Raw genomic sequence first — 15,423 nt, 5'->3', positions numbered from 1 at the left:
CAAACTAGGAGTAGGAATTGGATATTTTAATGGGACATTTTTTTTTTTTTTTTTTGCCTGACTTGGCAGGACAGTGAAGGGAAAAAAAAGTGAGCTGGAATTTAACTCAAATGTGAAAAAGCTCTCATGAGATCATAGGAGCTAGATGAATTCCTCAAGTCAAAAAAAAAAGAAGTGTTTGCTGTGAAAAGTTTATTTAGCTGAGGTTGAGTCAAATGTTGAAATGGTGTCAGATGGATGGCTCTATTTCTGTTTTCCAGGTGGGGTCCCATATCCAGCTGAGTCATAGAGGGTCAGGCTGTCTTCACCAGACTGCACTGGCACACAATTTATTACCATTACCAGTGAGAGCTATTTGTGCTGTGGCCACTAGAGGTCACCATAAGGCAGTATGAAAGGTCTGACTGCTCAAAGCAAAACAACTCAGACAGTTTTCACATATAAATATAAATTTTACTTCGAGTTTTCAGTAGGATTTCCATCTTTAAAATACCTCTCTTTAACTCTTAGCATGTATGAGAATGTTCACAATGTGTACATAATAGGCTTTAAATATTCTGTTTGGCTTCAAAGGATGTTTGTCTTATTTGTACAAAGGAGCATTCACGTGATAGCCGAGGTTGTCATCCCTCTACAGTGACATTGTAAAAAAAAATATATAATAGTGTGAAAAGGAAACAACAAAAAAAATGACATTCACACACAGACAGGTATACATTACAGGTTGATACTAAGACACTTTACCATTCCAAATAATGAAATGTTTTCAATTAGATAATACCTAATTTTATGTGTAGTCAGTGGAAATATCCTAACTAATGAAACACACTGGTACTGGTGTAGAAAAACAGACTCAGAGCTGACAAGAGACAACACAGCGTGAATTAGCAAAACCCCAAAACATCCAAACAAAGCATTTCACATCAACAACTGGTGTTGCTGCTCAAGGTTTGAACCAAAGCCACTTAAATCCCTTGTAAAAGTGCAAAAACATGACAGAGAAATGCCCATGCCTTCACAACAACGTGTTGAATGAGAGAATAGGCTCTTAACATACAATGGAGTGTGGAGATTCACAACTTGTCTTTCACTGCAAGCACAAATACACCACAGAAGCAGCGCATATCAATGATAAAGCTCTTATCAAGAAGTAAAAAAGCAGATTTGCTTGCAGCCATAAAACTAGGGAGGGTTAAGAAAAAACCTTGTACAAAATAGACTCAACCCCAGTAAATTATTAACAATAATACAGCGCCCTCGTTTGACGCACCGCACATGCAAACTTCCATGCCAAAGTGAAATACTAAATACAATCAATCCACATTCATGGCTCCTTGTGATCAGTAATGCAGCATATATTGTAAGTGGATACTGTTATGAGAACTGAATATTTTATGAACCTAGGAAGAGTTATGGTACTGGACAGGGGCTTTCATTTGATTTAAAAGGCTGCAGTTTCACAGGTTAAAGTCCCTGGTGAGACGAGTGAACACTGCATCGCCACTATTTCTGATTGTACATTGCCTGCCAAATTCAAGTCATCAACACATTGTGTCTTTGCAGCCACTATGCGTTTCAAGTTAAGGTCACATTTGCATCATTTCTTTGAGGACAGCAAGGATTATGGAGAGTACAGAATCAAGAAGGATACATGAGATTAAGATCATTCCAAGTGTAAACTTAACTGATAGCACAGAAGGATCCATGTGGCACTTAAAGGGTTACGGAGGGTAAGATACCGGTCAGAGTTTCTCCATGCAACTTGGCTCCTCTGAATGGCACATCAAGCAAATGTGATGCTTTAAGGATTGCAGGATACACTGTGGCTAACGCCACCGTTCATTTCACTCCCTATATTATGACCCATGTCATTAGGAATGTCATAGATTGTGTCATTGAGCATGTCATAAGTTGTGTCATTGGGGATGTCATAGGTGGTGTCATTGGGTGTCTCGTAGGCTCCTTCATTTGCTGGCTCTTTAGGTGAGGTGGGGCTAGGTGGCTCCAGGGCAGCGTTTCCTATTGGCCTGCTCTGTGGTGAAGGAGTGCAGAGCAGACAGAGAAGGGAGGGGCAGTCCCAAAGCCCCTGGGTCATGCTAGAGGAGAATAGCTTCCGACATGGATGACAAAACTGATAGAACACCAGCATGAAGAAGATGGCGATGGCATACGCCACCAGCAGCTGCAGCACCAGCAGCGGGGCACAGATGAACTTGTAGAAGTCTGTTTTATAGACGTACCAGAGCAGCAGCAGCGAGGCGTTCTCCACAAAGCGCAGCATGTAGTACACAGCCATGCGATACCAGTTCTGGGACTTGTTGATGAGGTCTGGGTCGTTGAGTTTCAGCTGCACGGCCGACCAGCAGAACATATTGATGCCGGCGTAGAGGAAGGTGAGCAGGCAGAGCACGATGGTCGTTCCCACCCTCGTCAGAGTCTTTTCAATATTCTCAGGGAACGGCGAGTGGCTCTTCCAGAACAGGACCCAGGGGTAGAGGAAGAAAATGAGGAAGTTGAGCAGAACCACAGGCAGGACCCAGAGCTGCAGCACAGAGCTGAACAGCACCAGGACCACTACACGTGTGGCAATCTCAAAGCTCCGCCACAGGAAAATGCAGAAGTACGCCATGGGCCGGACATCGACTTCATAGTCATCATATTTAATCTTGATGGCCAGGATGTTGCAGCGAAGGGCCCCGTACACGATGGACAGGAGCGAGATCACCATTAGCGTGCCTGGCATGAGGAGATACAGAGAAATATGAGGACAGGATCACAGAGACTGTGCTCACATTCATCACATTTAAGTTGTTACGCTGGTGAGCGTGAAATAGAAGTGTCAGACTGATACTAGTAGAGAAAATAATGGCATGGGTTTTGAACATCTTTTTAATATTTGTCCTAATTCTAAGACCAGATGTCCCAGTTTGACTTTGTGTGAACCTTTACTTAATCTCTCAATCCCTCAGGAGTGGAAGTACAGGCTCCAAAATACACAAATAAACACACTCACACACACACATGCACACACACAGATAGCCGAACCCCAGATCTACATCAGTTGGCAGACAGAATCACTGTTTTCCATCCTCAATATCCGAGGTGGTTATATAATACCACTTTGACTCATGAAAACACCATCCTCTTATTTTCCAATATGGCACTTAGCTAATCAGCCCACGCCACAGTGAGGCTGCTTTGTGGTGACTGAGGGACAGACTGCCGTCTCAGTGGAAAGGGACGGAGGACACTGTGGTGGCTGCATCCCTGCGGAGGGGACCGGCTGATAACTGTATCATCAGCTCTGAGGATGAGGCCACTTCAAGTTAGACACATGAATGTAAACAGGATGACGGCTGGAGGAGGGAGAGACGTGCAGGGGCAATGAGTCAGACGTGTTTGGACCTCACCTCTCCCGATCGACACGCCTTGTTGCAGGACGCAGATGTAGAGCTGCAGGGTCAGCTGGGGGGCAGAGCCCAGGAAGGCTTGAATGACAGAGGTGCGGGCGAAGGCTGCTCGGTGCGTGAACAGCTTCCCCTCCGCCTGCCCCACCTGCCGTTCCACCTCCTCAGACTGGCCCCCGCGAGGCATCTGCTTCTTCCTGGTGATGCTGACATAGGGCTCCTCCACTCGGCCCACGCTGCCATAGATGCAGAACGCCTCCAGGCACCTACAGCGGCAGAGAGGGGGGGACAATGGCGGTCATCAGCTGATGCATTCTCCTCTTTTGTCATTTCTGCTGAATGTGAGGGGCAGTGAACACAACACGAACCCCCGCAAGCACATACCGACATGAACACCCACACGCTCAATATAAACAGCTACCACACCATGCATTTAGAAACAGTGAAGTGCAGCCACCAGGATTAGCTGTACAAGCCCAACACCAACGAGCATCATCAATATCTGTGATTAGCAAGCAGAGAATACCTCATATATTTATCACCCAAACAACATTTTAACATGCATGTCCTCGTTTAGCAATCTGCTACTCTGCAAAACATATCCACTCTAACAAGTCCTTTAGTGTCATATTCAGTGTTGAAATCCTGTTTTTCTAAGCGGAAAAAAACGAAAGTGAAAAAATTAGGGCTGGGCAAGTTAACGCGTTATTATCACGTTAATTTATTAGACTATTGACGCCGATATTTACTTTATCGCGCATTAACGCACGTTGCTCACATGCTTTTATTTTGTAAAAGTCTGTTGCACTCACATTACCTAAAGGCCAAACGCGCCCAAGCACGATTGCCCCCGGTGTGCACGTCATCACGTTGAAACAGACACAGGCATGGCCCGACGACATTATAAATCAGTGTAGTTCAAATACATTCATCATGTCTTCCTTTTAACTAAAAGACGTTTTTGGTTCTTTTAATCAGACATGGGATGTTTATTTACCGTGACAGTTTCGGAGGTAACTTCCTCCTTCTTCAGAAAGGTCCAACTGACAGCCGGAGCGGCACCTGGCAGATCCAGCAGAATAGACCTGACCGGGTTGCCCCACACCGCGCGGTGCCGCGGCCGGTGTTGGCCGGTACTGACGCGGTGCCGGCCAGCACCAGGTCTGCCGGATCCCCGCGCACACAGACTGCTGTACTTTCATTATAAACAGACTTTTGTTTATACGCGGTTGCAGCAGCACAACGGACAGCGACACAGACAACATGGTTGATTATTGATTGCGCAACAATCGCTTGTGAAAGGTTGTTTTCTCTTGCTGGTCACATTGTGCAAAATAAAAAAGAGAGCTTCTTTATCTTATGAAAATGTAAATAATCGTGTGTGCCTTAGCAACTGGCTTAGTGCAGAGGAATAGAAAAAAAAACAGAAGTCCAGTAAAACATGCGCTTTACATTCTAGTCCCCTGTAAAGGAAGTTTCAGTAGTGAACTTTTTTGTGCTTCACACTTTGGTATTGAACATAGACTGGTAATGCTGCTCCCTGTTAAAAGTTTCTGCTGTTACCTCAGAAATTGCCTGTTTGTCCTGATTGTGGCTCAGGATTTTGTTGGTAGATTTTTTTTTTTCATAAAGAGAATGTCCTGGCAGTGGCAATAAGCTTTAATTTATTATTATTACTATTATTATTTATTTTATTTATTTATTTAATATTATTATTATTATTATGACATTTTTTAAGTTGAGATTTACACTAAATATGTGTTACTGATAAGTGGTGATGTTAAAAGTGTTTGCACAACAAATGTTATGGCACTTTCGTTTATATGGCAGCAGAACATTGAAATAAAAGTGCTCTTTACACTACTTATTGGATTTTGCGAATACAATGCGATTAATTGTGATTAATCAGGCAAATTATGCAATTAATTGCGATTAAAGATTTTAATTGTTGCCCAGCCCTAGAAAAAATCAATGTGTCCCCTGCAAAACATCTTACAAGCCATTTACTGTCATAATGAGTCTTGAAAATCCTGTTTTTCTCAGAATGAGTGAAAAAAAAATCTACCACTAGGATGAGATATCCCAATTATTTTCAATAGTTTAACTTGTTTCAGATTTTTTTTTTCTGTGAACAAGTTTAAATATGTTGAAACAAGGAAGAGTAAGGCAGACCAGCCCACTAGTATTAGGAAAATGACATTTGATTCAAGAAAATTCTGGAAACATGTTAAATAGCTTTGAAAGTGGGATTATCTCATCCCATTGGCACATTTTGTTTTATGAAAAATAAGATTTTAAGACTCAATGTGACACTGAATGTCTTATGCTACAGAGGCTGTAGATTTTGAAACAGGATGTTTAAAAACCTCCGTGTAACAATGACTTATGCTACAGAGGCTGTAGATTTTGAAACAGGATGTTTAAAAACCTCCATGTAACAATGACTAGAGGCCTGTCCTCTCCCAACGTGACACTAAAGAGACTGAAGCGCTGAATGTGGGCAGAGGGCCAAGGGCCAAGGCAATGCTGTCAGGGTAAAGCAGCACTGATCCACAGTGCAAATAAAAAAAAAAGTAAGGGGGATTTAAACCACAGGGGTGGTAAGGGACAGACTGTTTATCAGCCTAAACTCCACTGGGGCAGCACACACACACACCCAAGCTGCACTGCTGCTAAAAACACGGGCAACACACTTATCAAACAGGAAATTAAATGGACTACTGTCTATGAACAACTTTTGAAATATCTCAAGGCGTCTCAAGGATGATGAGATGAGTAATCATCCCACGCTGTCTGTCAGACAGATTCACTGTTTTTTTAGTGTTAATGGATATGTGTATGTGTATGTGTGTGTGTAGGTGCAGGGGCAACTCTAGACTGCAGACAGTAGATAGAATACATGTGTAGTGCAAAGTAGAAAGGAATGATTGCACATGCCCAACCATGACCTAATTAAGAGGAACTGGAGTAGGGTTGGAAAATAGGGATAATTCTAGAATTAAAAATTTAAGAAGTAAACCAGCCAGTGTGTTATCTGCATAGCAACGCTGCGTATGTCGCCATGATGGCAAACTAATGAAATCCACTCCAGGCTGACATTAGAAGAGTTGCTTTGTATGTGACTTTCACTTTGCGAGGAGGAAATGCTACAATTCTGGCAAAGTTAGAGACGGACATTCCCCTCTCTGGTTGTGTTGTCAAGAGATAAGAGACCGGCAGCGACACGTGCTATTCTTAGATGTGCTCTTCACTTGGGAAGAAGCAGAAACTCGCACACTAATCATTCGACAGCACACTGTAGGGGAAGCAGGGCCTGGCAGGGTCAGGTCCTCGGAGGCCCTTGGTGGGGAATCAACCAGTGTGCTGTGTGAGATACGACATCACATGTTCATCTGTTCGAACTGGTCAACAAAACATAGGCCTGCAGCCTCAGCAAAGTCCAAATTAATGTCACTTAGATGAAGACCCTCACTTGGATGAGGGTCAAGATAAACATTATTGTCTCTTGAGTGAACCAACTGGGTCAGAGGGAGGCAGCGAATGGATTTTACTGCTTTCTCTGGTGGGGGTTTATCACAGCCGGACCTCCTGTTGGTTGTACATTCAATGGCACTGTGATTGCCATATTGCATAGATGTGAGTGGGCTATGGGGCTCATAGCCCACTGTGGGATTAGGCTCAGATTCCTATAGAGAGCAGGAGCAGATGGCCCGGACAGTGCAGGGCTTATTCAGGGCAGGACCAGGCCTTTCATGAGCCGGGTTAACAGAAACTGAAAGGTTCCTCCATCACATATCAGGATATAACCATCTGATGTCATCTTCCTCTTTGGCTCCAACTGGGTTTGATGATGGGCCCTTTCACATGACACAGCATTATGAGGAAATCAATGATCATCAACAAAGGAGACCTACAAAATTACAGAAGGTGACAAAAAAAAAAAAAAAAAAAAAAAATGCATCCTCCAGTTTGTCTAGACGTGTGATCCTGGCTCTATGAGAAGTCAGGGAAGTGTTCATGGAGCCAGTGAGTGGCTGAGCAACATATAGTAGCTTGTTTGATGCGGCAGCTGTGAGTTGCGTTACATAGATTAGACTACCATCGATAGGCAATGGGCATATTGATCAGTGGTGCCTTTATTTCCGCACTAAATGGGGCAGACATACATTGCACCAGCCGGGATACATGCATGTGACAGACCAGAAAGGGGAAAAACAAAGACATGTGCGTAACGAATTCATCAAACACTCTGTAAGCAGCTTATGGGCACACAGGCCGGATATGTTATACAGAAAAAACAAAAAATTATGGGCACCGCACCTGTGGCCAATAACACACCCTCCATTGTGGGCTTCAGAGATATCAGTGGGTCTGCGTGTGACTCAGTGCCGTTTTGGGTCGAGAATTTCTCAAGATAAATAAGGGAGGACTCGACAGCTCACTAACCTGACGATGGGTCCGAGCTGCAGAATATGCAGCAGAAGCACAAGCGGCCTGTCTCTGCTCAGGTCCCGGTGGATGAACGTGAGAGTCAGCTGCACGAGCACGGACGGTACGAGCGTAAAGAGGAGCGTGAGCCCTTGCCAGATTTGGTCGCCCGCTGAGCGGTACGTGGAGCTGAGGTAGAGAGCTGCCGTGGTCTCGGCCGTGAAGAGAGACACCGACACAAATATGGAACTGGGGAGTCGCATCCTCACTCAGTCCGCCATCGGGGAAAGCGGCGCGCTGCTTTCCTCACGGTCCACAGATCCATAACATCCAGCAGACGCCAAAAGACAAGACGGGCTTGTGTCGGACGCACGCCGCCGCAGCGCATCAATTAGAAATGGCAGGATGTTTTCCCTGGCAAATGTTGCTGTCCCGCAGAGAGCCTGCAGGTGGCGCAGCGGGCGCCTTGCGTGACAGGTAATGCGTCCCATTCCCATGAGGGATGCAAGACTACGCCCTGCACTCAGTGATGCGATGGTAATGAAAGGCAATTACCTTATGATATTCACCCGGTCATAAGGAAATACAAACACCAGTATAAAAAATGTGGCGAGTTGTCAATAATGTGCGATGTATGTATTTTAAAGACCTTACTGATTTGATATCACTTAGGCTACTCTGATGCGTGCTATCTACACCTGTCTTTGAGGTTTAGCCCTATTAGTTAGATCATTATTTTATTGACACAAATATATAAAATATTTAGGTCCAAACAATATACAAAAATCATATATAAAATAAACTGAATAAATCCATTATATGCCAGAAAGTAACTTCTGCTAAACAAATAAGAACCTGAGTTCACATGTTTGCCAAAAGAAAACAGACTTTTCCTTCCATCTTAACACTTTAATACTCATCATCATTGTGACAGATATCTCTGACTGCAAATGCAAAAAGCAGCACACATACAGCTTATAAATACATTTAGATATTTCAAAATGTTCCACAACAGGCACAATAAGCATTGGGAAACTGTTTTGGTTTGGTAATTTCACAGGCCTATTTTCCCCAGTACCAGACACAAGTCCCAAACCCAGCCCGAAGAATTTTCAGTTTCCAATGTCGTCTTGTCATTTAGCCTACTCTGAAAATATGAGAAAGAAAAGAGTACTAATATTCAAATGTTAGAAATTTGTTGTTAAGGCCCCATTTTTAGCATTTATGTAAAGAACTGATTGATCATAACTGAGCTGCAAAATGTATCTTAAATAGATGACTAGCCTACATTGGGAAAAAACTGAAATTCTCCTGATGTTGACGTGTTTGCTCTTACAAATGTTTTCAGCCCCCCAACCTGCTGGATAGACTTTCACGAGTCTACAGTCTAACATACTCAGTTTCTTTACACAGGGTAAACATTTGGGAGTGGTAACAAGTCACAAGAAATAGAACATTTCAAAGGTCCCTAAAGCTAACACAGTTTGAAACATCAAATAGATACAAATAGATAATGTAACATTTCTGTGCGGTGCAACCTTGGTTCAGTTAATTCAGCTGCTAATCCTTAGGGACAAAAAGCTAAATTTGACCTATTCTGTATCTCCATCAGCATCTGTTCGTTGTACCTCTGTCTGGCCGATGTGATTTCGCAACGTCATTGCCCCAAACCTTGCAAGGTCGTCAGTATCTGGTGATCAAGTATCGTAATATCAAAGGACTTGTATCTCATATTGATTTGAAACTTGAACTTAGTGAGACGTCAACTCAAAAATTTGGGATTGGATCTAGACTGAGCGGTGCTGAGCTGGTGAAGTGGTAGAAAATTTTAAAGGCATTAATGTGGTACTGTAGTGAGTGTTTTTTTGTTTTTTTTTTTAGTCGGTTTTGCGTGAATTAGGTGCAACTACCTTTTTTCTTTTTTTAGATACATCTATGCTGTGTGTTTTTCTGACCTGAGAGCAGCATCAAGGCAGAGTATGCTGCAATTCATCCACCAAAGCTGCATACCACCTCCAAAACTCCCAACACACAGGTTTTAGTGCAACTGCCTACACTGTAAAGTGAAGTGAGTAATGTTAAGTGAAATAAATATACTGAAGCCTAGAAGCTGAACATCCACTTCATACTAGAGACAAAACGATAACATATTCTACTCTAAGCCAGGCTTAGACCAAATGTCATCTTCTGAACCCCACACAGATACCATCCATCCCTCCACACCTGTTCTAATAACCAATTAAATCTACAATCTAAAATACTAACTTTTTGCCAGTCTAGTTGTTAAGTTGAGGGAAAGGAGAGAGAGAATGATGTCTGATGAGGCCAGCGAATGCCAGTGACCCTGGGTCCGTTCAAACAAAGACACTAAAAAGAGGGAACTCTGATTGGTCGGGCTGCAGGAGGTCGACCAGGAAGCAAACTGTCCCTGACAGGCCTTCAAAGAGACTGTAAACACTGGTCACCGAGCAAGAGCCTGCTTTGAACTCCTCGGTGTACAGGAACTCAGCAAACCTTTGGGAAGGAAAGAAGAATGGAAACAGTGAATATTTAAGTAGACACAATACAGTTGTAGAAGAAGGGAAATGCAGCCAGAATAGTAGCTCAGATCTCTTGCCTTTGAGCACGGTAGATATATTTGGAGTTGCCTGTGAGGCGATAGAGCAAGAGGAAGACATAAGCACTGCCTGCAACGCCATGACAAATCCCCGGTCCCTTCTTCAGCAAACCCTTCTGCCACACCATCTCACCACTGCGGATACATGTGTCCAGATACTGAGGTTTCTTATTGATCAGATAGGCTTTTGCAAAAAGATATGCCACACCTGCATGAGGAGAGAAAAGTGCAAATACAGGGACAGTTTATTATCTGAGATATGAATTAATCTTCTGTTACCTTGATTACAAATGACAGGAAATGCTGAGACGTTTCATTTGCATGTGTGTTTGTGTGTGTACCTGGTGCTCCGTGGCACCAGTGCACCAGTTCGTTCTCCCTCTCGATCATGGCGCCCAGCTCTGCAGGCCAGTTGCAGTTCTGCTCCTGGTTCATCAGGAAGTCGACACTTTGCCACACCAGGTCCTTTTCTGACGCGCTGAGCACGTCCTGGTAGCACAGCAGCATCTGCAGCACTGACGAGAGGCCGTGGGCTGCACCTGGGAGGAGGCGGTGCGGGGACACACATGCACCCACCCAACCAGGTATGCAAGGAAGCATCATGCCAAGCACGCGCAAACAGACAGCACTCTAAGCATACGAGCACAAAACATCCACAAAGCACTCCTAAAGGACTTTTTTTTTTAAACTCTAGCTCACTATACATACTTGACAGTGTTGTTCAACAGCAAATATTTGGTAAACAGAAAAAAGATGACTGGTTGCTCCATACGATTAAGATCAATAATTTGTTGGGTGATCTTGGAAACAGGTCTTCTACTTCAGGCATTTGCCCTGGTCAGTACAGCAGCTGAAACATGTAGCTTCTACAATAAAGGCTTTTTAATATTTCCTTCCTTGTTGAAATTTTTTCTTACATTTGGATAACCTGGATTGCCTTCTTGTTTGAAGCAAATGCATGTTTTTCCAGCATTGAAGAAGTCACCTCAATTCAGAAAGTTAATTATAAAACCATAATCTTGATAATTACCAGAAGAGCTGAGCTCCTGTCAAGTACATAAAGCAGCTGCACAACCATCATCCAACTAAAGCACAGTTACAGACCACTCTGTGGGGATGCAAATTAGATCAGAATTTAAATACTGAACTACAGATTGAAAAGATCAGAAATGAAGATAGGTATTATTAAAGTGTATGGGTAACCAATTAATACATAATGACTTTATAAATAGTTGTCAAAAACTGTTAGAATCAAAAGGAAATTGCGTCTGTAAAATGAATGCTAGATTTCTGAGGTTGGGTGAACTGAACTCTTTGAGCATGACTTTGTCTAATCCCTGAGAGTGATCGAGTCACACACATGCTTTCATGAGAAAATGCAGGATAAAAATTCAGAAAGTAGAGCAGCCCTTTGTGGCCATCCGTTGTGGACACATGCAGGAAATCACGGCTCTCAGAGACAGGAGAGCTTGTGTGTATGTATCCCTTCTGATCTGAAGCTCATTTGTGTATGAGCAAATGAAATGAGAAAGCCCTTGGTGAAAGATTTTGACAGTACAGGCAAATCTCAACACATGCAACACCCTTAACCGTGTGTACACATCAACATCACTACATTGTTTAGATTCAAAATGATTCGGTATTTCACTACTTCACTTCAGATTCCTCAGTGTCCTCATCCTCAAGGTAGTTGCTATATCCATGCAAATGTGGCCACAGGGGCTATGCTTACTATGAACTTTGTGTTGGTGTGATAGTTACTGAGGAGCTCCAACCCTGACGGATCTCTTCGTCTGATGCAATCAAGGAAAAGGAAAGTTAGCTTCACATAGCTTAGTACACCAGTACTTCAGCAACATCTCCCTCTAAAGTCTTCTGAGTGACAACAGATGGAAGAAGACCTTCCCGATGGTAGTAGGATAGTGGGCAGCAAAACCTATCCTATAATCTTACTCGCTTAATGACAGTATTAATTCTCACTGGGACTCACAAAGGATACAGGATATCAAGGGAGGTCATTCACAGACTGATAGGAGGGGGATACATTTCTCCATCAGCAGCCTAGAATAGCCTGCTCAAAGCCACTTTTCTTACCAAGGTACTCCGTTCCATAGTAGGAGTACATGAGGGGGAAAGGCTTTCTCTTTCTCCTGGCATATTGTTTTCCCGACTCAATGATGGCATGGCAAATAGACTTAATCTGGTCCTTGCTCAGAATCTGCAAAATAACAACAGCACATATTGCAAAGTGCGTCTCATGATGTAAAAACGAGAATAGGTAAATGGGCGTTGTGTAAAGAGGTTACATCTTTGAGGATGGCATTAATGCTGCACACCATCTTCATCTCGAGGTGCTCACCTCTATGCCCAGCTTCTGTTTGAGGACCAGGGCAGCGCACAGGTACCCTGCCCGTCCCACAAACAGCTCATCCGAGCCGCACTCCAGAAAACTGATGGGCGCGCACACCTCCCACAGGTTACGAAATTTGGTCAGGGGCTTAACGAAATCAGCCAAGCCCATGGATTTGTAGATCATAGCCGCGACCGCGTAGATGCCCGCCCCGCCGAGGAGGAAGGCGGCACGCATGTTTTTGTCCTGCTCCGCGTCCACATATCTCACGGACACGTCGATGATCTGCTTGGCTGTCTTGAGATAGGCGTCCCTCTGCTCGGAGAACAAAGCGCACTCGCTGACATGAAACAACATGTAGGCCACCCCGGCCGGCCCATCGTACAGCCCTCCGTCGCAGTCGCTGGAGTCCAGGGGAACCTTTTTAAGGATTTTGTCAACGGTGGCGATGACGGCGGGCACCACAGTTTCGGCGCCTTGGCCTGGGAGAAGCGCACCTTTGTAGTCGGAGAAGCGGTTGGCAAAACAGCGGGTGTTTTCCATCACCGACGAGAAGACGACGAGCACAACACCGCTACAGGCCCACGCAAATAACGCAAGATGTGTTGTGTCAGCCTGGGCTCAAGGTGTCTAGGGATGGATACAAAAAAAAACTTTGATTGCTCATCCAATCCCGGCGACCCCTCAGCTGATTGGGTGTCGGTGAGAAGCGGGTTGACTTAACTGCACCCGGAAATAAATAAAAAGCTCTGGCAGATGAGAGGAGCTGCCTCCCTCCTCCACCCAGCTCTCCAATGAGGTGCAATTTTTGGGACAACGTTTTAATCCTAAATCTATCCGCAGAAACTGATTTGAATGGTTGGATTTGCTTCGCCCTGTGCACATAACAGGAGAGGGCCAATAAAGACAAACATTTAGCAAATATTTAGGCTTTGAACAGATATTAAAAGTAGACTGGAGAAGTTTGCTGTTGTTTGGGATATTGGAAAATAAGATAAAATAAAAAGGAGCAAATGTCAGTATGCATAGCTATCGTCTACACCATATAAGATATGCAAATAGCAAAAATATTGCAAACTATGGAAAACTAAAGTTTCAGTTTTATTTATTAGTCGATGTATAGAAGCAGCGCGTATAGGCTTTGGAGAAACTATAATTGTACATGTTTGAATTGATTTCTATACTTGAAGAGGGGTAAATTTGAGTTTAATTTCGAAAAATAATCTGTGAGAGTCATTTATTTAGTTAGTTAGTTATTTTTGGAGGCATACAGATCTATAATCTGGATGTAGGCCACTTTGTTTCCTTAACACCCGCTGTTTGACACTTGTTCCATGTTATTGTGAGTGTTTTTAGACATAAAAGTGTGTAATTAGCAGGATACAGGACAGAGCAAAAAACTATAGCCTACCTTTTATTTGGACAGTCTGTTGTTAATACTGAATAATCAGGTGGCAGTAAGGTTATTTTTCTGGTGTCTGTCTCGTGCATTTTTGCACTTTCCCCCATCTTGCTGAACCGGCTCAGTCATCAAGACCTTTTACCGCTTTCGGCGCCCTGATCTCCCCAGAGGAAAGAATAAAGTTTGAGCATGAAGGCTGTTCACTTTGCAGCATCTCGCCTCAGCAGCAGCGCCGACAGATGGCAACAGAAGTCCACAGGGACCGGCGGCCGCTGTCCGCGGTGCTGAAACCAAACCTGCAGCTGGATGTCGTTTGTAGTTTTCAGTGAAGTATCCGGTGAAGACGTTTATGAACTTTTGATATCCTGCCGCCGAGGCTTCCTCCTGCTTTGAATTGACCTCTAACATGATATTCCTGTCACCTGCCGTAGCCGCGCTCCTCTTGACTGAGCAATATCAGGCTAGCGCACTTCTAACGCCTACAAATTAAAAGATGACCCCAGGAGTAAAGTGTGGGACAGTCTTGACACTCCTGACAAACACGCCAGTGCAGGCAATGACATTTTTTTACTGTAATGAACAAGGGATGCCAGGCTTTTGTTGCGAGTATACACTCAGATTTACAGATGATGCTATAATCCCGACGATATCCCGTCTTATGCAGGGGTGCCTGCTCGAGTTTACAAAGCAAGAAAGGATAGGGGAAAATGCAAAAGGACTTCGTTTTTCATATTCTTATTTGTATAGCCTAACTAAGTAAATAAATAAGATTAGTTGATAATTATTGTATAGGAAAATAAAATCTTTATTTCTTTTCAAACGTGTCCTGGTCTGATTACAGCTGGACTGCTTTGTTTTTTGTTTGTTGTGTTTAGCCAAGGATTATAATACCACTTACTTCCAATACTAAATTCAGGCTCTAATTGCTCCTATAAGCAACTATGAATTGGAATGTTGGTTGAAAATAAGATTTTTTCCCCTGCATATTGTACTTTCTATCATCTCTAAAACTAAAAATATATCAAACTTCATTCAGATGCTTTAGGACTTTTATAAGTTGCAACCAGTGTCTATTACTGCCTGATCACACCGCCTGACATTTCTAATAAGACAGAAGTGATGATGTGAGCTGAGATTATGTGCGGAAATATGGAGGACTAAAAGGGACAGAATGAAATAAATAAATACATCTTTAAATAAATACTTAAAAGTGTCATTA

At 43.4% G+C, this 15,423-nt stretch overlaps 2 protein-coding genes across 2 annotated transcripts; both read right to left on the bottom strand.

Annotated features, from left to right (window-relative positions):
• Positions 1–231: 231 nt before the first annotated feature.
• On the bottom strand, positions 232–8,269 carry xk (X-linked Kx blood group (McLeod syndrome)). The gene is made up of 3 exons (XM_030081507.1): positions 7,854–8,269; positions 3,411–3,673; positions 232–2,736 (listed from the first exon to the last, which is right to left on the bottom strand). The coding sequence occupies exons 1-3, from the start codon at positions 8,096–8,098 to the stop codon at positions 1,802–1,804; spliced, it is 1,443 nt and encodes a 480-aa protein (XP_029937367.1). The 5' UTR covers positions 8,099–8,269; the 3' UTR covers positions 232–1,801.
• A 1,445-nt stretch (positions 8,270–9,714) lies between these two features.
• On the bottom strand, positions 9,715–13,475 carry LOC115380361 (lanC-like protein 3). The gene is made up of 5 exons (XM_030081503.1): positions 12,812–13,475; positions 12,547–12,670; positions 10,794–10,991; positions 10,453–10,660; positions 9,715–10,349 (listed from the first exon to the last, which is right to left on the bottom strand). Exons 1-5 carry the CDS (start codon positions 13,343–13,345, stop codon positions 10,190–10,192), a joined length of 1,224 nt encoding a protein of 407 aa, XP_029937363.1. The 5' UTR covers positions 13,346–13,475; the 3' UTR covers positions 9,715–10,189.
• Positions 13,476–15,423: the final 1,948 nt, after the last annotated feature.

This window comes from Myripristis murdjan, chromosome 21 (assembly GCF_902150065.1).
Source record: "Myripristis murdjan chromosome 21, fMyrMur1.1, whole genome shotgun sequence".
Taxonomy (NCBI): Eukaryota; Metazoa; Chordata; class Actinopteri; order Holocentriformes; family Holocentridae; genus Myripristis; species Myripristis murdjan.
The sequence above is the reverse complement of the archived record's forward strand: the minus strand, read 5'-3'. Positions and strand labels throughout refer to the sequence as shown.

Bases quoted from the DNA above. Each gene is read 5' to 3' on its own strand.
- xk (XM_030081507.1), bottom strand. From the start codon at position 8,098: ATGCGACTCCCCAGTTCCATATTTGTGTCGGTGTCTCTCTTCACGGCC. The intron at 3,674-7,853 runs GTTAGTGAGCTG...CTGCCGCTGTAG, and splicing joins CAGCTCGGACCCATCGTCAG to GTGCCTGGAGGCGTTCTGCA. The intron at 2,737-3,410 runs GTGAGGTCCAAA...TCCTCATGCCAG, and splicing joins AGGCGTGTCGATCGGGAGAG to GCACGCTAATGGTGATCTCG.
- LOC115380361 (XM_030081503.1), bottom strand. From the start codon at position 13,345: ATGGAAAACACCCGCTGTTTTGCCAACCGCTTCTCCGACTACAAAGGT. The intron at 10,661-10,793 runs GTACACACACAA...CTCCTCATGCAG, and splicing joins CTGGTGCCACGGAGCACCAG to GTGTGGCATATCTTTTTGCA. The intron at 10,350-10,452 runs GCAAGAGATCTG...TCCTTCCCAAAG, and splicing joins TATATCTACCGTGCTCAAAG to GTTTGCTGAGTTCCTGTACA.